At 43.8% G+C, this 24,684-nt stretch overlaps 1 protein-coding gene across 5 annotated transcripts in view; it reads left to right on the plus strand.

The window, feature by feature from the left end:
- uchl5 (ubiquitin carboxyl-terminal hydrolase L5) overlaps positions 1-24,684 on the plus strand; it is a 54,227-nt gene that overhangs the window by 24,708 nt on the left and 4,835 nt on the right. For all 5 annotated transcript variants that reach the window (XM_038794891.1, XM_038794888.1, XM_038794889.1 and 2 more), the window contains 5 exons: positions 1,167-1,292; positions 2,063-2,124; positions 2,213-2,343; positions 9,885-9,948; positions 12,274-12,376. In XM_038794891.1, the coding sequence (XP_038650819.1) occupies positions 2,063-2,124; positions 2,213-2,343; positions 9,885-9,948; positions 12,274-12,376 (360 nt within the window). In that variant the 5' untranslated portion in view covers positions 1,167-1,292. The remainder of the gene's footprint in view (positions 1-1,166; positions 1,293-2,062; positions 2,125-2,212; positions 2,344-9,884; positions 9,949-12,273; positions 12,377-24,684) is intronic.

A 24,684-nucleotide genomic window follows, 5' to 3' on the forward strand; every position in this document is an offset into this window, starting at 1 on the left:
GAGAGTTCTGGCAAGGGTTCGCGAGGGCAATGTCCAAGGTGCTTAACACACGGGTGGTGCCGAGTCCAGAGATAGCGATCTTTGGAGTGTTAGAAGACCCGGGAGTTCAGGGGGCGAAAGAGGCCGACGTCTTGGCCTTTGCCTCCCTAGTAACCCAAAGATGGATTTTATTAATGTGGAGGGATTCGAAGCCGCCGCCCCCCCCCCCCCCCCCCCCCCCCCCCCCCCCCCCCCCCCCCCCCCCCCGGAGTGTAAAGCCTTGGGTTACCGACATGGCTGGGTTTCTCAGCCTCGAGAAAATAAAGTTTGCCTTAAGAGGGCCTACGCTGGGTTTCTCTCAGAGGTGGCAGCTGTTTGTCGCCCTTCTCGGGGGAAATTAAAATGTCGGCAGCAGCAGCAGTCCGTAGTGGGGGGTGGTGAGTGCTTCATTGGGATGGTGTGGGAAGACTGGGTCGCGTGGGGTAATGTCTATTTAATTATTATATATTCTCTTTTTGCACTATGTTAATGTTCACTCTAGTTTGTTTTGTTATTATTGTTACTACTGTTTTAGTATGAAAAATTCTGCAAAACCTTAATAAAAATACTTTTAAAAATAAATCTGATGTGGAGATGCCGGCATTGGACTGGGTTGGGCACAGTAAGAAGTCTTACAACACCAAGTTCAAGTCCCAACATGTTTATTTGGAATCACTAGCTTTCGGAGTGCAGCTCCTTCCTCAGGTGAATCCTCTAATAAATCTAATATGGAATTCAGGAGTAGCTTCTTTGTCCATCACCATGAGTTGAGGCAAATAACATCAATGCGTTTCAGAGTATGTTAGATTTGTACAATGGAGAAATCCATTGAAGGACGTATTGATGAGTTTAGATGTAGTAGGGTTAGTGGAGGAGGAGGTTTATGTGGAGCATAAACACTGGCATAGAGCTGTTACGCCAAATGACCTGTTGCTGTGCTGTGAGTACTTTATACGTTTCTGGATAATCAAGAGTGGACTACCCTGGCTGATGTTTTTTTTTCCTTTTCCTTATCCAAGTATTTTCATCTATACGAATACAATAATTTTTGTATTTCTATTGCATTTGGTAAAAAATTCATTTTAATGCAAATGTGGGAAGGTATCTCCTCATTGTCTGACTTTTTCATTATCCCTCTTTCTCTTGAGGTTATCAATAATGCCTGTGCCACCCAAGCCATTATTAGTGTGTTGCTGAACTGTGTCCATCCAGATATAGAACTAGGGGAAACTCTTGGAGAATTTAAAGAATTTTCACAAAGCTTTGATGCGGCTGTAAGTATAACCTAACATTGCTTATTTCCTAACATGTGGACTGGTGTACCAAAGTAACAGGTGCATTTCTTCTATAATTGTATGCTAAAATATTACCACGCTTCAGATTAAAAATGCAACCTTTTTTATATATATATATATATATATATGATATATATATATAAATAATTAGCATTGACCTAGCAAAAAGGGACATTTTCATCTTCACATTGGCTCTTAAACCAGGTCTTATGATGCAGTTGTTTCTCTAAGATCTTTTGGAAGTTATGTATGCATTGTAGAACCACTGGATGAAAGTTCACAGCTGTAGTTCCGCACAGCAAGTTCCGTTTCTTAGTTGCGACACTGGATGTCTGCAGAGCATGCTTTTCCGAATGCGAGAGAAGGGATGAAATGAATTGGCCAGCTATTTTTGCATCTCCTGACATTCAGACATGGACTTTGAAATAAGGATTCTACTGACTCATTTCATTGGGAAACTCTTCAGTTCCCATAGAGCTGGAGAGAGAGAGAGAGGGGGAAAGCAAAAGAAAAATTGTATTAATACTTTTTAAATAAATTTTAAAAATAGCCATTTTGCTCATTTTTAAATGCTTTCCCTTTTGAATTCCTGATGTGACATTTTTCTAACTTATTCCACCTGAGTAGACATCAGAGTGGAAATCATCACTCTATTTAATTCCAAGTCACATGAAACAAATGTTTAACATTAACTTTTTTATAACATAATAGAGTACTTTTGTACTGACTGTCTTTGATCATTAAAACAGATGAAAGGCTTGGCATTGAGCAACTCCGAAGTCATTCGACAAGTTCACAATGGCTTTGCCAGGTATGAGGAAACGTCTACCATATCCATGAATTGCAAACCAGCTTTCTCCAAAGTTGCTCTTAACCTAATCTGCCACTTTCCTTACCAGGCAGCAGATGTTTGAGTTTGATGCCAAGACTGCAGGAAAGGAAGAAGATGCATTCCATTTTGTTAGTTACTTTCCCGTCCATGGAAGATTGTATGAGCTCGATGGATTAAGAGAAGGACCGATTGACTTGGGTAATGATGATTTCAATATTTAACATGAACTATTGACCACCTTTGTCTTGTTTTGTACACCAGTAGCTCAATTCAAGCTAAATAGGACTGGGGTAATTAGCGTTGTTAGAACAATGAGGACCACTTCTCAGAAAACCTTCATGTAAGATGTTTTTTTTTGTTCTTGTGCATAATCAAGTTTGTTTCTTTGAGGCAATTTAGCTTTCCAAATCGGCTTATTTAATTGTCTGTTCACACCTTCCTTCCCACCTGAAGGGGGTGATGTTCATTTGGTGATGATTTGACAGCCCTGTTAGCCATTTTGTGAGCTATTCCTCACTTGCCAGCTTAGAAAGAAAAGACTTGGATTTTTATATTGCTTTCATGACCTAAAGCGCGCTTTGTAAATTCATTATTTCTGAAGTACAGCCTCTCTCTTCTGTAGGTAACAAGGTAAAATGGCCAGGTGAGCGGTTTAGTGGTGTTGGTTGAGGGATAGATGTTGCCCAAAACATCGGGATAATGCATCAGCTCTTCTACTACTGGTGCTATGGGGTATTTTCCGCCCACCTGAGCAGATACAGATGTCAATTTAACCTCTCATCCAAAAGACACAACTCCAACAATGCAGCACTCCTGCAGTACTGCATTGGAGTCAGCCCAGGTTGTGTTTGTGTCTCCGGAACGGGTTGTTAAAAATCGGTGCAGTTGCACCCAATTCTATTGTCATCTCATGTCAATAATCGTGTTTTCCAGCAGAAATACCTGGTAGCAATTTGTTGTGGGAGTATTGTCTGCTTTTTGTTTTGTTTGTACCTCAAATATAAAGAAACAATTCTGTTTTGGCCTCAACTACAACCTGACTGAGATCAACTAATCAGATAGCTTGCTCTTGGCCTATCGCTGGCACAAGGGCAACATTTGACAGTGAGCTAGTGGAGCTTCTTGGTTTTTGTTTTGTCACACCCTCTTTCGTCACCACCCTCCCTCCACCCTCAATCACAGCATGGTTGAGATGGTCCTTGCAAAGTGGATGAAACTTGTCTTCCATCATTTCTTAGCAAGTGGTAACCTATTTCTTTCCTCTAACCAAGCAGTTTGCTAACGCAATTTTTGAAAAAAAATTCAAATTGATCGAATGAGTGGCTTATAAACATAACATTTCCTGCAGTTGGTGGTACTGGTGAGCGGTATTGAATCAGAATGAATAATGCAGGATATAGAAGATACTCTGTGGAATAGGATTTGTATCATTCTGTTAGACTGATCTGACACTCAAAAAAAAAACAAAGAACAAAGAAAAGTACAGCACAGGAACAGGCCCTTCGGCCCAACAAGCCTGCACCGACCATGCTGCCCGTCTAAAATAAAATCTTCCACACATCCAGGGTCCGTATCCCTCTATTCCCATCCTATTCATGTATTTGTCAAGATGCCCATTAAACGTCGCTATCGTTCCTGCTTCCACCACCTCCTCCAGCAGCGGGTTCCAGGCACCCACTACGCTCTGTAAAAAAAAAAACTTGCCTCGTGCATCTCCTCTAAACCTTTCCCCTCGCACCTTAAACCTATGCCCCCTAGTAATTGACCCCTCTACCCTGGGAAAAAGTCTCTGACTATCCACCTGTCTATGCCCCTCAACAAATTCACAAGTTTGTACTGCTTAGCATCATGATTGCAATGAAGATTGTATCCCACATTGCCACAAACTGCATCCTGTTTGTGCCACCCTAGAAAAGAAACTAGAAAAGCAATAAGTGCTAGATGCTAATTTTTCATTATTACAGGAGTTATTTTCTAAATTGCCCATGATAGGTTTGATGATGTAAACTCAATGCTCTGACAGTTACTTTTCTCCATGAAATGCACAAGATACTTCACATCGTAATATTTTCTCTGTAATCATTCCATAATTTCATTGTCCACTGTATTGACAGTAAAATTGCACATCTCCATTATTTTTCCTGTGGTTTTGCTTGCTGGATTACAGAAATGATCAACCAGTTCCTTTCACAGCGTCTATGGTTATGTCGTCATGATGTAAAATTATAACCAGGCACATAGATTTTGTTTTTTTTCTTCCAAACAAGCAGGCACAATTATGGGATGCTATTCCTAAATAATGGATGTAAATCCCAGAAAGCCATGCAGTGCAAAATAGAAATTGATGTAATCTGTAGCTGTATTACAGGTAGTTGCTGATAAAGCCGAACACTCCTCAGCAATAGCAAATTGTTTCTCATGGACTTCTTTAGGTCACTCTCCCCATGTACCCTGTATTTTGTGGCTTAAAGGAAACAGGTAGGTTTTACAGTTATAACTCAAAGTATGGTATAAGGAAAAGAGACGGGCGGCATGCTAAATGCATGTAAAATGTGGGGAGCTGGAAGACATCCGCTGAAAATACTCAACGGTCAGTGTCAGGCGAAGGCAGCAGGACAGATTGCTGGGGACAATTCTATAAAGATGGGTAGGACTATATTGTATTCTAATGGGGCCTAGTACAACAAAACTCTGCACAGCTGTGAAAGTGTAGCATTTCTGAAGAATTTTGCAATACTTGGCTGCATCAGAATAGTATCACGCTTTGATTGAAGACATTTCTCCTTATCTCAGTCTTAATTGATGGGTCCCTTATCCTGAGACTGTGCCCCAATATTCTAGATTTCCCAGCCAGGAGAAGCAACCTCTGTCTACTCTCAAGCTCCTTCAGAATCTTCTGTTTCAATGAGATTACCTCTCATTCTTCTAAACTCCAGAGAGTATAGGCCCAATTTACTCAGCCTCACAGGACAATACCCTATCTCAGAATTAATGTAGTGAACATTTGCTGGACAGCCTCCAAGGCAAGTCGTGTCCGTCCTGAAATATGGAGACCAAAACTGCGCACAGTACTCTGGGCTGTATTCTACAGAGTGGTGCACTACTTGCCTCTCGACCCCGCCCCAGACTTAAAATTCAGCCAGAAATCGATCAACTACGAAGTCCGCCCCACATGGATGTACTGTGGGCAGCAACAACAAGGGAAATGTGGGAGTTTACCCAAGTGCTCAGTTGTGGGTGCTGCCGAGCCTGCAAACGGGCATTATGAAGACCCCAATGGATCGCAGATTTGTGTAAGCAAAGGCCTATTGGGTGGGATCAGATACCTTAAGGAGAGGGGTGGGGGTGTGGATTTGCCTTGCAGGTGGGAGGAAAGGAGAGATATAACATGGCGGGGTAGGGATACAAAGGGCACCACCCTGATAATAGCCCCTTCCAACCCTTCTGAAATCTTTTGAGCAAACAGACTCGCAAACTCTCGCCTGCCTGCCCATGCCAAATGTGTTATAGCATCCACAGTGTAAAATTGGGGTCAGTTGGCTTGTAAATAAGCTCAAATGACCCCTAATTATTTATTATAATCTTTATTATTGTCACAAGTAGGCTTACATTACTGCAATGACGTTACTGTGAAAATCCGCTAGTCGCCACACTCCGGCAGCTGTTTGTGTACACAGGGAGAATTCAGAATGTCCAATTCACCTAACAGCATGTCTTTTGGGACTTGTGGGAGGAAAGCAGAGCACCTGGAGGAAACCCAAGTAGACACGGGGAGAATGTACACAGACAGTGACCCAAGCGGGAACCGAACCCAGGATCCTGGTGCTGTGAAGCAACAGTGCTAACCGCTGTGCCAGTAGGTTTCCATTCACACCTCTCTATTATGGAACAGCCCGGGGTGTGTGAGAAGGTGGTGGACTAGCTACCCCTCATTTTATGTGCCATCTCCCACCACTAAAATCACGTTGGGCGGGGGCTGTAAAATCCAGCTCTTTAGATGTGGTCCCACTAATGTCCTGTGCAATCGTAGCAAGACTTTCTTACTCTTGCACTTCAATACCCACTAATGGATAATATGCCATCTGATTTTCTAATTGCTTGATCGGCCTATTTGCTGATTTGTCCTCCTACGTATACGTCCAAGTCCCTCTGGGCATCAACGTTTACAAGTTTCATACCTGTTAAAAATATTTTGCTTTTTTTATTTATTCAAAGGGAATAACCTCGCACTTCATACTTTATATTCACCTGCCAACATGTTGCCCCTCTATATCTCTTTACAGCCTCTTTGTCTCATCCTCACATAATTCCTACCAGCATTGTATTGTCAGCAAACTTAGATACGTTACTCATGGTCTCATTTCTATATCATTAGTATGAGACCCCAGCATTGATCCTTGCAGCAGTCTACTAGTCGCTGCCTGCCAACTTGAAAATGCTTCTTTTACTCCTATCCTCGGCTTCCTGTCCATTATTTAATCTTCTACCCATGCTAATGTATTACCCTGACCTCATAAGCCAATATCTTGCATCTTAACCTATTGTGTGGCACCTTACCTAGTCCATTTTGGAAATTCAAGTGACGGCCTCCATGAGTGAGGCAATGGACAGTATGGAGCAGAGGCCTAGGAGACGATGACGAGGGACCTTGAAAATGCTGCCACAAACCAAGGGAACCGGATTGCGGCACCTGAGGCCGAGGTGGCAAGCCTGGTAAAGTACCAGAAGGGCTTGAAGGATAAAGTCGACGACCAGAAGAACCGATCGTCTCAGCAAAACCTGAGAATCGTGGGGCTGCCTGAGGGAACGGAGTGGAGAAATCCCACAGAATACGTAGCAGCGATGCCCGGGAAGCTGCGCGGCGAGGAGAACTTCGCCAAGCCTCAGAGGTAGTCCACACCCAGAGGTTGCTTTGTCAGCAGCCCAGGGCTGGGGAACCACTGCGACCAATAATCGTGAGGCAGTACAGGTTCCTGAGGTGGGCGAAGAATGCAAGAGGGTGCAAGTGGGAAGGACATTCCATCCACCTGTACCAGGGCATTGGTGCCAACCTGGCCGAGCGCCAGGCAGAATTCAATGGTGCCAAATCCGCACTGTGCAAAAGTGGGGTGCGGTTTGGCATGCTCTACCCTGCCAAGCTATGGGTCATGTACCAGGGTAAAGAACATTACTTTCATGCCCCGGAGGAATCCAACAAGTTTGTCCAGAAAAATGGACTGGGTGACCAATGATAGAGGGCAATGGCCAGAACGTGGACTTTAAGAATTCGAGAAGGGCAGGGGTGACCACAGGCAGAGGCGCGGATAGAGGGGGAAAGGGGGCAGAAGGAGATGGGGGTCAAATAGGGGAATCGACTGTGGGGGGAGAGACTACAGTAGCAAGCAGCCTGGTGTATGGAAGCCACGGCGTGCCCCCTAGGAGGGAGGGAGCACCTGGCAGTGGTGAAGGGAAAAACAGAACATCAGGGGAAACAAAGGACAAAAAGGGGGAAGGATTGGGTGAGGTAGAGAAGGGGGTAAAGCCAAGGAGCAATGGGGGGGAAATCACAAGGGCTGGGGGGCAGAATGGGAGAAATGGAGGGGGGGGGGGGGGGGGGGGGGGGTAGAGTGCTGGTTGCAGCAGACAACACATGGAGATGGCGAAAATGAGGAAGTCGTTGCCGGCCATCTTGATTGGCCCGGGAGCAAGGACGGACAAACAGGCCAAGCCCACAGGTTGAGTATGGTTGAGCACACAGGAGGATGGGTGGGGGAGGGGAGACAGATTGGAGAACTTCTTCATCTCTAACTAAGCATTTAGTTGTTTGAAGTCACCTGTCAAATAGCAACATTTTGTTTGTGTTTGCTTTTAAAACTTAGGCGATTTTAAAACTGTTTGGTCCCAAAAATTAAAGTTGTACAATAATGAACCTAGAATGGTATTACTTGTGATAAATGGAAAGGTTCATGAGCCGCAATTTCCGAGCTTCCTGGCATCAGATTGGTGGGGGTACCCTAAAGGTGCACTGTGGAATCCTTCCCAGATAAGGGTTTGCATGACAATCGCCCAGAAGCGCGCACATTCTCTGGGCAATTGCGCTGTGAACCAAATGTGATTTCAATTGCAATCTTCAAATGGTTCCGACAGAGTTACCAACTTCTGGGTAACCAATCAAACCCCCCACCCCCCCCCCCCCTCTCTCCTCTCTCTCTCTCTCTCTCTCTCTCTCTCTCTCTCTCTCTCTCCCCCCCCCCCCCCCCTGCGGTTTTGGATACAGCTGCTCTGCCTGAATCTCACCCAACTGGAGGTGGAAGGTCGGGTGAGATTGGCACAGAAGGAATTCGGCAAAAGTTAATGGGCACTGAGTGGCAATCTGACACTTGCCACTCTGCGAAAGTTGCAGCCCATTGTGTTCGAATCACAAAAGCTTTTTACTATGTGCATTTGCTATGTACACGCAATGTGTTATATTTTAATGAAGGGTTTGTTTGTATCCAGATGAGCCTTTCCTACTGAGCTTAAATATGCTAGAGAGGGAACAGAGGAGATTTATTTCATAGAATTTACAGTGCAGAAGGAGGCAGTAAGGGCAATTTTGGACACTAAGGGCAATTTATCATGGCCAATCCACCTAACCTGCACATCTTTGGACTGTGGGAGGAAACCGGAGCACCCGGAGGAAACCCACGCACACAGTGGGAGGATGTGCAGACTCCACACAGACAGTGACCCAAGCCGGAATTGAACCTGGGACCCTGGAGCTGTGAAGCAATTGTGCTATCCGCAATGCTACCGTGCTGAGGATGTTGCTGGACTGGAGCACGAGGGAAGATTGGATTGGCTAAGATTGTTTTAGACCTAATTGAAGTGTATAAAATTATGATGATCTAGCTAGAGTGGATTGTAAGGCCCAACTCTACTTGGTTGAGGGATCCATAACAAGGGGCATAGTGCAATAAATAGGAAGTTAAGATGGGATTTGAGGGAAAATCAGTTGGTGGAGTTTTGGAACTCACTGCCTAAAAGGGTGCCAGAGGCAGAAACTCTCAACATTTGTAAAGCACTTCGATGTGTACTGGAAGTGGCATGATCTGCAGGGCTACAGACCAAGTGCTGGAAAGTGTAAATAAGTTGGAAGACACAAATTAGGCCTGTTTTCATTAGAATTTATAAGGTTATAGGGTGATCTGATCGCAGTCTTCAAGATATTAACAGGAAAAGACAGGGTTTAGAAAGATAAATAGTTTCCACTGGTTGGAGATTTGAAAACTAGGGTGCATAGCCATGAAATTAAGGCTAGACCATTCAGGAGAGATGTTAGGAAGCTCTTCTTCACGGAAAGGGTGTTAGAGGTTTGGGACTCTCTCCTACGATTAGCAGTTGAAACTACAACAGTTGTTAATTTTAAATCTGAGATAGATAGGTTTTCGTTAAGCAAAATAGAAGGGATATGGGCCAAAAGCAGGTATATGGAGTTAGGCCACACATCAGCCATGATCTCATTGAATGGCAGGGCTGAATGGCACACTCCTGTTCCTATGTCTTCCTGGGTGAACGTGATTGGCTGAATGGCCTTCTCTGCTGTCATGTTCTGTGATTCTATTATGATGCCCTGCATGGTGGAACATCATTAATGTAAAACAATATATTCTCCCAGAGGAACACTGTGGGAAACCTATTGGGTTTTCAACAAATGTTTCTATTTATAAATGTCCTTTGTATCGTATTACTTCTATATCTGCAATGTGCTTTCCTTTTAGGGACGTGCAATCAAGATGACTGGGTCAGTGCAGTGCGACCAGTCATAGAGAAGCGAATACAAAAGTAAGTCTGACCTTCCCTTTTCATTCCGTGTGTAAATACATATTCTACAGCTACTTTGTCGCACAGGCACATTGTGGCTAAAGAAGAAAATATTCTTGACAATTCTCTGCATGTAGGTAAAAATTTAGAATGCTGAAAGTGGTTCCTCACTGTTATTGAAAATACCATTGAACATTATGATGAGGAAATTTGGATCTGTGAGGAATAGCCCCAATTGAATGCCGGGCCTTTTATATTTCTTTTATACTGTGCTTTGACCAGGATGGTGATAAGAATGCAAAGGTTAGCTTCAGCACCCTGGACTAGGGGTAAAACAACCATGGTTCTCATTCCTGCTTACCAACCACTTTCTAGAGAGGGAGTTTGTAGACATGAGGCGAATACGTAGCATTGGTACCTCCTGTGGTTAAACTAACCTGACACTACCCAACATATGGAAAATGATCACTTGAGAATAATACTGAAGGACTTTTGTAACTTGTAGAACTGTGAGCCATTGAGAGTTATCTCCTTCAGGAAAAGGGGAACGCAAATTCAAAACAGGAACTAATTTTGGTATGTATTCTGTATTCATGGACAAGGTTAATTCTTTAACTGTTGTTCACTTGAATTTTCAAAGCATGTTCAACAGAGTTTCTCATGTAAAGCAGTTGGGAAAGCTAAGCACATAGATTAAGGCTGTGGACTGGGCGTCGTGAGATGGGATTTTGAGGTCACGAGCACCGAGGCATCAATGGCTGCCATGGAGTTCAGCTGAATGCTGTAAGTCTCCTTTAAATCCTTGCGTTTTCTTATTGGTGAACGTAGTCCAACAAACCTTTGCAGCCTGTTTGCTGCTGCAGCAAAAAACTGCAAAAATGGAGGCGCTCGATTTAAAAAAAACCTTCAGTTTCCACTAATTTGAGCACGCCCCCTCCCCGCCTTGATGCTGGAGCTGGAGCTTAACTCCCCCTCCCAGGATCACACACAGTCCGAGGATTAAGGCAATAAATTTGTTGATCAAGTGAAGTGGACAACTGAATAATAGTAAGGTGCTTATCATCTTCAGCCTTACATTGATTGATTATGCAAATAGGTGAAGATAGACATCTTATGCCACAATTGCCATATAAGCAATTGCTTGAAACTTGGGCAAAGGCAGTCAGAATAATGTTGACCAATAATCCTTAGCACCATGAATCTCTGAAAGTAAAACGGAGAGATTTCTACTGACGAAGCTGCAAAAGATTAAGGGAGACAAATGATCATACCCTGAAAGCATCTGATCAATCATTGAAGCAGCTATTGGGTACTGAGAGGCATTTTGTCATTTCAAATTTTTCTTACTGTGCTTGGTGGGTATTGAAATAAAACATGGTAATACTGTACATCCTAAATGATTCATTTCTGAGTTATGGCATGTGATTTTGGTGGTCGTATAGCAAAATGAATGGATGCACTAGAAAGACTTCAGAAAATAATGACAAAAATGGTACAATGTTATGGCAAAGTGATCAAACAACTAAACTGCTTTTTGCGAGTGAAAGAAAATATGGGCAGCACGTCTTTAAAATGACTGGCACTAGTAAATTTGATGTGAGCAATCTGGTAATGAACATCGAGGTAGAGGAGGCAGGCACAACATTCACAAACCTTGAGCAAGGTTAGAGAAAGAATTGAGGGTTATAGAGATGTTGATTTCAGAACTGCTTAATTTAATTTTTTCCAAGGAGGTTTGGAATTTGTTTTTCTTAAAAAGCCAAGGATCCACACCTTGCACTAAGGACCAACTCCACGTTAACATAATTGTACACGGACTGGCAGGCTGAACAGCCTTTTCTCATTCCGGTCTCTGCTCTTCAAAATTAAAATCAGTGACCAGACCATTTTAAAGTCTTTCTTGGCTGTGGTTGGTTTCCATGCTAAACAGTTAAACACGCACAGTATGAATATGTATATTGATAGATTTGGCTGAAAGTTCGTGATCTTGCAGTGTAGTGCTGAAGGAGTGTTGGATTGTTGGAGATGGTAGTAAAAGGGAGATGTGTTTTCAGTTGGGCGTAAAGGTCCCATTGGCATTTCTCTATTGGGGATGCCCTCCACTAATCAAATTTACTCTTCTTTTGATTTGCAATTTGAGGGACCTGGCTATGTCCATTTTAAATGTCCTATTTGACAGTTGTGGAGCATTTTGGGAATCCCAAGAACAGATGCAGCACGCTAGAAACTCATTGGACTCGTTTCACCATGTTGGAAATGTCTAAGGATTACTTGTTTCGTTTTATTCTCTAAATTTCATTGTTTTAGTCGTCTTGATACAAACCTGGTGTTGTTGTTTTGCTCTAGGTACAGTGAGGGAGAGATAAGGTTCAACCTTATGGCAATCGTGTCAGACAGGAAGATGATATATGAAAGAAAGATTAGGGACCTACAGAGACAGCTGTCGGAGGTGAGTTGTTTAATGGCATGAAATGTATCAACATATATCTGTTGCTGTTTGATTTTTGGTTCTTTCATGTTTTCTGGTAGATTTAATCGTTTATTTTTGCAAAATACTTTGCAGAAAATAAGCATGAGATTTAATCTTTTTCTGTAAAATACATAACCGAAAACAATGTGGGAATTGTAACCAATTATGTAGCCAGCCTTCTGGTTTAGTAAAATATTTTATGAATTTAATTTACATATAACTCTTTATAACAATTTTAAGCTGAATAGTCTTTGAGGCAGACTTTTATTTCTCACTGTTGTACTTTAAAAGAGTATATAACCGCTTCATTTCCCATGATTCTAGCTACATGCTAATTTGACTGGCTCTGTAGTCAAATAGTCTATAGTCTGAAACCACTCTGCATAGACAGTAGTGTCTGTGTGTTTACTTGTATCACTAAAATTCTAAACATAACCTTCAGACATTCAGATGACTGCTTTCTAATTAAACTATCAAATGTTACATGGCAAAATTTGGAGCTACAGCTTCCTTCATTGCGCATCCAGTTGAAATTAATTTTGCTATTTACATTTCATCTCTTCTTGACAATTAAATCTATGCAATACTCTTCTTGGTATTTGTGGAGTACTGTCTTTATTTCTATGTCTGGCGCTCTGCAATATCATATGCAAGACCACATTTTGGGACTCCTCAGTTATCACCAAGAGGACCTCTTCTGCTATTGTGGTTAATGATTCCACTGGAGAGATACATAAATATAGTGTGCCCTCACTAGATTTGTTCTACATCTATCTGCCTATATTGATGGTGCTGGCAATTGCTCCTGTATAAAAACAAAAATGCTGTAAACACGCACGTGGGGAGAGAAACCAAGTCAATATTTCGGGTTGATGACCATTCATCACATTAACCTGAAACATTGGCTCTGGTTCTCACTCCTTAGATGCTGCCTGACCGGAGTGTTTCCAACATTTTATGTTTTTATTTAAAATTTGCATCACCTGCAGTATTTTGCTTTTGCTGTTGTATAACTCCACAATTGCTAGACTCTCTGATGCTTTCTGTGCATGGTTGTTCTCCACGTGCATATCAATTCTGTTATGGAAGCATCATAGTTAATCATATCTTCAACCAATGTTGATACAAGCATACGCAAAGGTTAATGAGCACTGACCAGTGATTGACCCGAGGACATTTCTGGCCTGTATGGTTGAGTAACATTCACTCTTTAAAAAAAAATAATATTATTTTTATTGAAATTCGAACTATTTTTTTACGAAGTTTACAAGAAAAAAGATAAACCATACAATAACACAGTAACGGGAATAACCCCCTTCCCCCCCTCCTCGAAGTATTTTATTTGTTTTGCATTTTATGTTACATATCTTTAGCGTTTTTAGTAATTTACATGTGACAGCACCATCTGGAAATGGGAGTGGGAGGTGTTACAGATAGCCTCACCTCTATCCCTGTTCCTCTTTTGGATGTACATTGGCTTGTCGTGTCCACGTCCGCCTCGGCAGCTTCCGTTCCCCCCACCCCCCCACCTTCCAGCTCTCTTGGCTGTTGGCTTCAAACAAGCCCTGGAACAAGTTGGTGAATGGCTTCCATGTCTTGTGGAAGCTCTCTTCCGACCCCGGAAGGAGAATTTGATTTTCTCCAGGTGGGGAAATTCTGACAGGTCTGCCAGACTGGGCAGTGCTGCTGATCACCAGCCGAGCAAAATCCTTCGGGCGATTAGGGAGGCAAAGGCAAGAGCGTCAGCCTCTCTCCCCATGCGTAGTTCTGGCTGGTCTGATACCCCAAAGACTGCCACTTTCAGGCTTGGCTCCAGCCTCACCCCCATAACCTTGGGCATTGCTTCAAAGAAGGCTGTCCAGAACCCAACAAGTCTGAGGCATGACCAGGACATGTGGGTGTGGTTGGCCGGGCCTCCCTGACACCGTTCACATTTTGTCCTCCACCTTCGGGAAAACTTGCTCATTCAGTTTCTAGTTAGGTGCGCTCTGTGCACCACTTTCAGTTGCATTAGGCTTAGCCTTGCGCATGTGGTGGTGGCGTTGGCCCTGTTCATTGCTTCGCTCCAGAGCCCCCACCCTATTTAATAATAATAACAATTGCTTATTGTCACAAGTAGGCTTCAATGAAGTTACTGTGAAAAGCCCCTAGTGGCCACATTGCGGCGCCTGTTCGGGGAGGCCGGTACAGGAATTGAACCCGCGCTGCTGGTCTTGCTCTGCACTACAAGCCAGCTGTTTAGCCCACTGTGCAAAACCAGCCTGTTTATATTTATGTCTCCAGTTCTTATTCCCGTTTTTCCCATGTCTCATCCAGCTGGAAGTGTGTACCCTGTAACAGTCGCTCATACAGGTCCCCACAGTTGTCTCTTCTCTTCTCTCTCTCTCTCTCTCTCTCCCCCACCCCCCACCACCTAGGTCACCTGTGTCCAACAATTCCTCTGTCATTGATTGTCTCGATGTCTGCGTATGATATTGTCTCCTTGCGGAGGAACTTTTTGACTTTTAAGTGGAGCAGTCTCATGCTAACCCAGGCTTTTAACCCTTACAGCACCAACTACATAAAATACAATATATCTGAAATTCCCACATTCAACGCAGGGTAGTGAATCTGGAATTCTTTATGGCAGAGTGCGGAGGCTGGGTCGTTAAATATGTTCAAGGCTGAGATAAATAGATTTTTAATCAGTAAGGGAATCTAAGGGTTGGGCAGATTCTTGATTAACAAGGGGTGAAACATTATCGTGTATCAGTAGGAATGTATGGTGGGGATTACAGTCAGATCAACCATGATCTAATTGAATAGCAGAGCTGGCCACCTTCTCCTAATTAGTATGTTCATTCAAACTTCACTTTAGCAGAATAATACCTTGCACATGAAGCAATGCTCTTTTCCTTTCAACAAAAAGCATCATCCAATTCACTGAGCAATACCACAAGAGACCTGCTCGTATCAGGAAATTTCAGTCCTCCACTTGTATTTGAGAGAACGTCTAGATTAATTTATTAGCTACACACATTGTTTATTCACTTTTTTTTAGCGTGGAATATGACATTGATGTATTGGAGGTAGACAGTGCTACCTGAAATACAGCTTCTTTGTGCCAGAATGGAACTGAAACTCGTGCTTCAAAAATGTGACAATTAATCCTCTGGTGAACTATATGAAAAATGAGTTAGCGGCTTGTATTTTACTCTATATTCTAAAATCTGCACTTGGTGTTGCCATTGTTGTAATGCAATAGTGTACATTATTACTACTGTTGCAGTATCTCAGGATCACAGCATAAAATAAGTATAAAAGTTCACAAAATGCTAATATGCGTGCCTGTTTTTTTTGATCAAATACTCAGCCAGTGGCAAATGTTGTCTGAGCTAATATTTCGGCATCACACTATTCAATCTTTGTTCACAGCAAAAATATTGACGAGGAAAATGATTGAATTTTAAAACTGCAACAAAATTTCAAATCTGAAAACAGAAATAATACTGAACTGCATTTATTTTTTTAATAAACATTTTATCAAGGTATTTTTTGGTATAACAACAACACAATAAACAATGTACATGAAACTATAAACATAATGCAAAAGCCATCTCCCTCCCTTACAGGTCTCACCTTTATTAACCCCCTACTCTAAGCTAAACTAACACCCTCTTCCTCTCTTCCCCCCCCTTCTGTTGACGATTAATTTTCAACAGGGATATCTGCCTGTAGGACCCACACATCTCCGGGTTCTTGTCCCGCTTCAGAATCAGCAAAATCATGGCCTGTGACATCGTCGGGGGCAGCACCCCTCTTTTCCTTGCCTCATTGAACATCCTCATCAACACCAGCTCCAATATCCCAGATAACTTATTGTAATACTCCACTGGGTTCCCATCTGGCCCTGGGGCTTTACCCGCCCGCATGGCCTTCAGCCCCTCCACTATCTCTTCCGTCCCGATCGGGCCCCCCAGCCCTTCCACCAGCTCCCCGTCCACCTTTGGGAAATTCCCCCCCCCCAAGAAGTGCCTCATCCCCTCTGGCCCCGTAGGGGGTTCCGACCTATACGGAGAACTGTAGAAATCCCTAAACACCTTATTCACCCCTGCTGAATCTCCAACTAGGTTCCCATCTCTGTCATTTTCCCCTATCTCCCTGGCTGCCTCCCTCTTTCTAAGCTGCCGTGCACACATTCTGCTGGCCTTCTCTGCATACTCCGAGATCGCCGCACTCGCCTTTCTCAGCTGCTCCACTGTCCTCCCTGTGGTTAACAAGCCGATCTCCGCCTGTAGCCTCCGCCGTTCCCTTAAAAGCCCTGCCTCTGGGGTCTCCGCATACCTCCTATCGAACTGTAGTATCTCCTTAACCAGCCGGTCCGTTTCTGCCCTGTCCACCTTCTCCCTATGGGCCCGTATCGAGATCAGCTCCCCTCTGACCACCGCCTTCAGTGCTTCCCAGACCATCGCTGCTGAAATTTCCTCCGTGGCTGTTGACCTGCAGGTAGTTCTGAATACATTTCCTCAGCCGCTCGCACACACCTTCGTCAGTCAAAAGTGCCACATCTAACCTGTGAGGTGACTCACAGGGGCCTCACGGTAGCATGGTGGTTAGCATCAATGCTTCACAGCTCCAGGGTCCCAGGTTCGATTCCCGGCTGGGTCACTGTCTGTGTGGAGTCTGCACGTCCTCCCTGTGTGTGCGTGGGTTTCCTCCGGGTGCTCCGGTTTCCTCCCACAGTCCAAAGATGTGCGGGTTAGGTGGATTGGCCATGCTAAATTGCCCGTAGTGTAAGGTTAATGGGGGGGATTGTTGGGTTACGGGTATACGGGTTACGTGGGTTTAAGTAGGGTGATCATTGCTCGGCACAACATCGAGGGCCGAAGGGCCTGTTCTGTGCTGTACTGTTCTATGTTCTATGTTCTATGTGACAGTAATTGGTAGTTACTGTCTTTACTAACCTGCAGGTCAACCCAGTGCGGAGCATGGTCTGAGATTGTGATCGCCGAGTACCCCGTGTCCACGTGTCTCCCGTCAGTAAAGCCCTGCTTAAAACAAAATAAATCAATCCGGGAATACACTTTATGCACGTGTGAGTAGAAGGGGAACTCCTTTGCCCTCGGCTGCCGAAATCTCCATGGATCCACCCCCCCATCTGCTCCATGAACCCTTTTAGTTCCTTTGCTATTGCTCTCGCCCTTTCTGTTTTTCAGCTTGACCGGTTCAAGCCAGGGTCAATAACTGTTTTGAAGTCCCCTCCCATGACCAACCTGTGCGAGTCCAGGTTCAGTATCTTCCCCCAGCATCCTCTTTATAAACTCCACATCATCCCAATTTGGCGCAATTTGGTATTTACTAATACCACCTGCACCCCTTCCAGTTTCCCACTGACCATAATGTACCGACCTCCCACATCCAAAACTATTCTACCCGCCTCAGACACCACCCACTTATTGATCAGGATCGCGACCCCTCTTTGAATCCTGTCCCGAGTGAAAGACCTGATTGGCCCAGCCTTTCCTCAGTCTAACCTGGTCAGTTACTCTAAGCTGCATCTCCTGCAACATTACCACGTCCACCTTCAGTCCCCTAAGATGGGCGAACACACGTGCCCTCTTGACCGGCCCATTTGACCCTCGAACATTCCAGGTGGTCAGCCTAGTTGGGGGTTGACCTGCAGGTAGTTCTAAATACATTTCCTCAGCTGCACCCCACCCCCCGCCGATCAGCCATCACCTTTTTTTGGGCCCGCCTCCAGCCCATGCTCCGCGCCTCCACCAGCCCGCCCCCAGGCAGCCTCTGCCCCCAACCTCTTCTCTGTCCCTTGGCCCAAGTCCTTCCCTCATCAGCAGAACATCCCCCCCCAGTAACAACACTCTGTAACCCAACCCCTTTGATAAACCAAACATATGCACCCGCAACTGCGCTTCCGTGAGCTAGCCTGCCCAGCTAGCTTGGTGGTCCCCATCCCTGGCGCAGGATAGTCTCCCACCTATTGTCGTCCCCCCTGCCTCTCTCTCTCTCTCTCTCTCTCTCTCTCTCTCTCTCTCTCTCTCTCTCTCTCTCTCTCTCTCCTCTCTCTCTCTCTCTCTCTCTCTCTCTCCTCCCACCCCTCCCCGTTTATACAAACATACTCCAACATCAAACAATCCCCACACAATTGCCTGACAGAAAAAAACCAAAATCTAAACAAACACGCCTCCGTCCCCCAACAGTGCAAATGTAAACTTTAACTAACTCCGCTCTGCCTCTGGTCCCAACTCAATACAGAAGTCATTACAAACAGCTTCCACAAAACAAGAAACTTTTTTTTTTAAAGAACAGAGAAATAAAATGGGGGAAGAAATGAACGTTACAGCAAAGTTCAAAAGTTCTCCGTCCACCACCAGTCCTTTTCACGAAGTCCAGCACGCCCTCGAGCGACTCGAAATAAAAGTGCTGTTCCTCGTACGTGACCCAGACGGGCCGGATAGAACAGTCCGAACTTCACCTTTTTCTTAAAAAGGATCGATCTAATCTGGTTGAAGCCTGCTCTCCTCCTGGCCACCTCTGTACTCAGGTTTTGGTAGACCCACAGGATACTATTGTTCCACTTACAGCTCCATGTCTGCTTGGCCCACTGTAGAATGTGCTCCTTATCCAAGTACCTGTGGAATCTCACCACCATTGCCCTAGGGGAGTCTCCCGTTCGCAGCTTCCTCGCGAGTGCTCTGTGAGCCCTGTCCACCTCCAAGGGTCGGGAGAATGCCCCGTCCCCCAGCAGCTTTTCAAACATATCTGCAATGTATGCCCCAGCGTCTACTCCTTTGGACCCCTCCGGGAGCCCAACGATTCTCGAGTTCTGCCGGCGGGACTATTCTCTAGGTCCTCCACCTTCTCCAGGAGCTTCTTCTGCTGGTCTCTCACCATCCTCGCCTCCAACTCCATCGCAGTTTGATGTTCCTCCTGCTCAGCCAGCGCCTTCTCCACCTTCTGGATCGCCCACTCTTGGGCATCCAATCTAAGCTCCAGCTGCTCAATCAACTCTTATCGGGTCCAAGCAGTCCCGTTTCTGCTGAGCAAAGCCTTCCTGAATAACTTGCATCAGCTGCTCCGTTGACCACTGGGTTGACAAACCAGAGGTCCGGTCCTCCGCCGTGCTGTCTCCCACTGCAGCTTCAGCCCAAGCCTTCTCTCTCTTTCTGTTTCAGCCTTTACGAGCGCTTCTAGTCCTTCTATCCATGCACCGATGTGGGAACTCAGTGCACAATTGCCTCTGTCTTCAGTTTTACAGTTTAAGTCCAGTAGAAAATCAGGGGGGAAAGGTCCAAAAGTCCGACCTGAGCGGGAACCACCAAATGTGAGACTTACTCCTTCATAGCCGCCACCGGAAGTCCCTGAACTGCATTTATGGCACTACATTAGCCGTGTTTTTTAAAAATAAATTTAGAGTACCCAATCACTTTTTTTTCAATTAAGGGGCTATTTAGCATGGTCAATCCCCCTACCCTGCACATCTTTGGGTTGTGGGGGTGAAACCCACGCATGCACAGGGAGAATGTGCAAACCCCACACGGACAATGACCTGGGGCCAGGATTGAAACAGGGTCCTCAGTGCCATTGGCAACAGTACTAACCACTGTGCCGCTCACATTAGCCTAGTTTTACTTAGCAGTATCAATAACCTCACAAAATATATCTAATGATGAGAGCACAAAATTAGTTAGTCGAGAAGAAATCTACTGGTGATAATGTGTAGTATTGCTAACTTAGCAATATGTACTTCGAGTTGCTGACTTGTTTTTCAGTGACCGGTTACCTGGGTAACTAATGACACATTTCCTGTCCGAGGTGAGACCTCTTGGCCTTCTGTCTATTCTATTTAGGTAATGTGCGTTTAATTCTGTCAAAAGATAATTAGTCAACAATCCTGGGCAGTTCTAGCACCCTTTTACTGGGTTAGATTTGTATGGCAGTCAGCAGCTTCACATGCTGTTATTATTATTATTAGCTTGCTTTTTTAAAATAAATTTCGAGTACCCAACTATTTTTTCCAATTAAGGGGCAATTTAGCATGGCCAATCCACCTAGCTTGCACATCTTTGGGTTGTGGGTGTGAAATCCAGGCACACATGGGGAGAATGTACAAACGCCACATGGACAGTGACCCAGAGCTGGAATCGAACCTGGGACATTGGTGCCGTGAGGCAGCAATGTTACCCACTGCACCACCATGATGCCCCAGTTAGCTTGCTTTTTAAAAAAATGCCACTTATTGTCTTGTGGTTTAAGGATTCCTTATTTTCCTGATTTTTATTTCTTAATTTTTTGTGTCGATCTTTTTGCTATCTTCAGTCAGCTTCATCTTTGCTGTTTTTTATTTATCCCAACTCCCATTCTTTTTTTACATTTTGAGTACCCAATTCATTTTTTCCAATTAAGGGGCAATTTAGCGTAGCCAATCCATCTAGCCTGCACATCTTTGAGTTGTGGGGGCGAAACCCACGCAGGCACGGAGAGAATGTGCAAACTCCACGCAGACAGTGACCCAGAGCCGGGATCGAACCTGTGTCCTCGCCTTCCATGAGGCAGCAGTGCTAACCACCGCCACCGTGCTACCCTACCCAACTCACATTCTGATACTTTCCTTTGCTTTTGTTTACTACTTTTTTCATATACCTGTGTTAATTTGTTGTCTTTTCTGTTGCCAGTACAGTTCTCGTCTTCACATATTGCTGTGGCTTTAGGAAACTGCAATTCTTGGTCACTGAAAAGGAGCTGAGTCAGCATTTGGTTAATTTGCGGAATATTTCTATAATCATACAACATGGCACAGTGGCACAGTGGTTAGCACTGCTGCCTCACGTTGCCAGGGACCTGGTTCGTTTCCAACCTTGGGTGACTGAATTTGCACATTCTCCCTGTGTCTGCGTGAGTTTCCTCAGGGAGCTTTGGTTTCCTCCCACAGTCCAAAGATTAGGTGCGTTGGGCATGCTAAATTGCCGCTTAGTGTCCAACACTTAGGTGGGGGGGGAGGATTGGGCCTAGGTGCTCGTTCAGAGGGTCGGTGCAGACTCGATGGGCTGAATGGCATCGTTCTGCACTGTAGGGATTCCCTGAACACAAAAAGAGGTAATTTAACCGATTGTGCCATTTCCAGGATTTGAAAACTATCCAATTATTCCCAATCCCCTGTTCCTTCCCCCATGGCACCACAATTTCCTCCTTTTCATGTATGTCCAGTTCACTTTCGGAATATGTAGTCCTGCCATTGAAGTTTTCTGCATGTCTAATAGGTTGCTTTCATTTTTTCATGGTTAACATTAGCTTTGTCTTCTCTGAATATCCAGTTTTCAGGATTTAATTTAACGTGCAGCCTTTGGAGATGCATCAATTATTTACTGTTGGTTATTAACTAAATTAAGTCATAATATTAGATTGTTCTCAATTTACTTGTGGAATCTGTGGATCATTGTTTTGATCTGTATTAAATGAGGTGAATATCCTCTAACTAAATGGTAAAAAGAAGTATTTAATGTGGGCAAAGTAACTTGGGCAGTTGAGAACTACTTTTTTGTAAGGTATTATCATTCACTTCAACTGAATGTAGTTTTGAAGCAACTTGATGATGAAATATTAAAAACTGCAGTTCGTACTCTTCCTTGACATATTTCATCATGCTGATAGAGAGCTTCAAACATTGCCTCCATTGATGAATTTTCCTTAAATGTTGGCATCAGTAGAAGTTTCTTCAGTTTTTTAATTCTAGATGATAAGTGAGTAATACTGGGATTTTACGAATATGTCCTTTCTTCTTTCCCGCTTTGTAATTTGAAAGATAAACCTTTGTTTGCAATGCATCCCAGTTCATAAAGTCTCACCTACTTAAGTCAAGATTTTTTAGTAAAGGTTTGGGTCTTTGGTGCCCGTCCCTTCCCCAGTCACTTGTGCTCTAAATCAGCATTGCTAACTCTTACGACACAATTTAGTGGTGTGGATTCCCTGGCTCAGTTGTTGTTTTGACCATCTAATTTATGGGAAATCTGAGACTGGCACAACATTACTCTCCCGGTGGTTCGATTGGTATAAAAGCTGCAACAGGGTCATACAGGTCAGAAGGTCCCTTGTTCAATTCCTGGTCTGTGCTTGAACTGATTCCAGTTTAGGTGGCAGCTGGTATATCATTGTTGGCCACAGCATCCCTGAGTTAGCGAAGGAAAAAATGGATAATGCTCCCATTGCCGAAAAAGTAAAAATGAGATGAAAGACAGCATGGGATTCTACTATGATGATTCAATTGGAGCATATCTTGGTAGCACAGGGCTTAATATGAAGAATGGCCATTTCAATGAAGGACAGGAAGAAACCCATTGACTCCAGACCTTTGGAAGAGGAGAAAATGAGAAACTAGTCAATCCAAGCACCTCAATTGCTGCGCTGCCTCATGTCAATTAATTCTGGACAGAACACATATTGTTCCTAGGATCTTCTGGGTGCTCCCTTTGCCCACTCGCTGATCAGCCTTTTTGAGGACCGTTTTCATCAGAGTCAGCCATATGGGAAATGAACTCATTTGTTGAGGTATGTTGCTGTTTTGGGCTTATTATCCGTTTGTTGGTTAGTTTGAATCCCCTTAACAGAAGTGCAGAATGAATTTTTTTCTGGAACTCGGCTCCACCGGCTGTTAAGCAAGTTTTCAATAACATCTAGCATATTTTGGAGGACAAGGTGAATTCTATTACCTAAAGAATGTAAGACAAAGTGAACTTTGCACTGGGGGACAAATGTAATGGTATCTTGGTCATCCTTTGGGCCTCAATACATTGGAAAAGTAAACTTAAACAGTGGCTTCCCTTCTGTCTCTGTGATATTTCCAGGGAAGGTGACGTTGAGTTTGGTCATCTTCTATGGACTGCGGGGTGCCACTGGTTCCTTCTCACGTTTATGGGTAAGCTCTGGTGTTGATTTATTTGTGGAGATGGGTCTTCACATCCTGACAGTTGCAATGTTACTGATTAGATCACATCTACTTCATTGGCTTCCTGTTTTCCCTGATCTTCTGTGCCTTACTGTTTGATCCATCTTTCCCTCTAACCTCCCAACTTCTGGGCCATTTTGTTGCCTTTGGCTGTGGAAATTTGTAACATTTAATAGGTTAGCTGTCACCTGATTTTAATTGCTGCTTGATTTACTATATCTTCAGTTTAGTTATCCATAATTGTTCAAATCTTTCCTGTGAAAGTTTGGTGCTGATTATCTCGGATTCATATTGCTTCATCTACTTGTTGACCACTTTGTTGGAATGTCAGTCTTTGCAATCAGTCTTCATTTGAGTGTCTCCAACTTGATTGATATTCTTGACATTCATCACTATTTTTTCCATGTCTTGGTTAGCTTTCCCCTGGGTTGCTGTTGGCTATGCTTGAAAAGCTGCTTTAAGCATTGTCCCATTCGATACTCTTTTTAATATATTTTATATACTCACACGTAAAGCAATGTCTTTTCCCCTTCCCTTGACATCCATTCGGAAAGATTATGACACTTATAAGGCACTGAAAGCGTTGCAAATTCTGCCTACAAAACTCTCAATTTCTTATCAACTGACCTTCATGAATGATTTTTCTTTCTATTCTTTTCAATCTTAAGTTTCTAGCTACTGCTGATTTTAATTCTTTCTCCCTGACTACGCGAATGGGTTGTCGCTGGTTTTAAATGAGCATTAGGAACTAGGAGTGAGCTTGGAAGGAAAAGTTGTCAATTCAGTGCTCTGGAATGGCAGAATGAAGCATTGGCAGACTTTGTGCTGCTACCATGTGCATTTTGGTCGGTAGTATTCAGTGAAATTGTTTCATTATGAGGAAAACCAGAGAGAATGCTCAGGGAGGATATAATCCATGTCTAAAATGAGTCCCCAACTATAAACCCAAATAAAAGCACAGATTTCAATTATAACTCATCGCTATACACTGTCTAATGCTGAGTAATAACAACGACCTGTATCAAAGCCAAAAATAAAGATCTTTAGGTTCCAGGATTCATACCACGCTGCATGATAAAAAGCATCTCTCGGCCTTCTAAATAATTTGGTACTGAACTCTTGTAAAACTATCTAAAGTTCAAAAAGTGGATGTACACTGAACTTCCACATGTTTTCAGTTCCTCTTTGTACCATTGGTAGCTAACATGGGCACAAGCTGAGAGTTGTACCCTTTTGACTTCTATTTCACATTTTGTTTGATTCTTTAGAATCATGGCCATTTGTCTGCTGCGTATTTGGGACTCAGTTGGAACTTTTGTTTTATATTTGTTCTTTCAATTTGTGTTTT

The sequence above is a fragment of the Scyliorhinus canicula genome, chromosome 4 (assembly GCF_902713615.1).
Source record: "Scyliorhinus canicula chromosome 4, sScyCan1.1, whole genome shotgun sequence".
Lineage (NCBI taxonomy): Eukaryota > Metazoa > Chordata > Chondrichthyes > Carcharhiniformes > Scyliorhinidae > Scyliorhinus > Scyliorhinus canicula.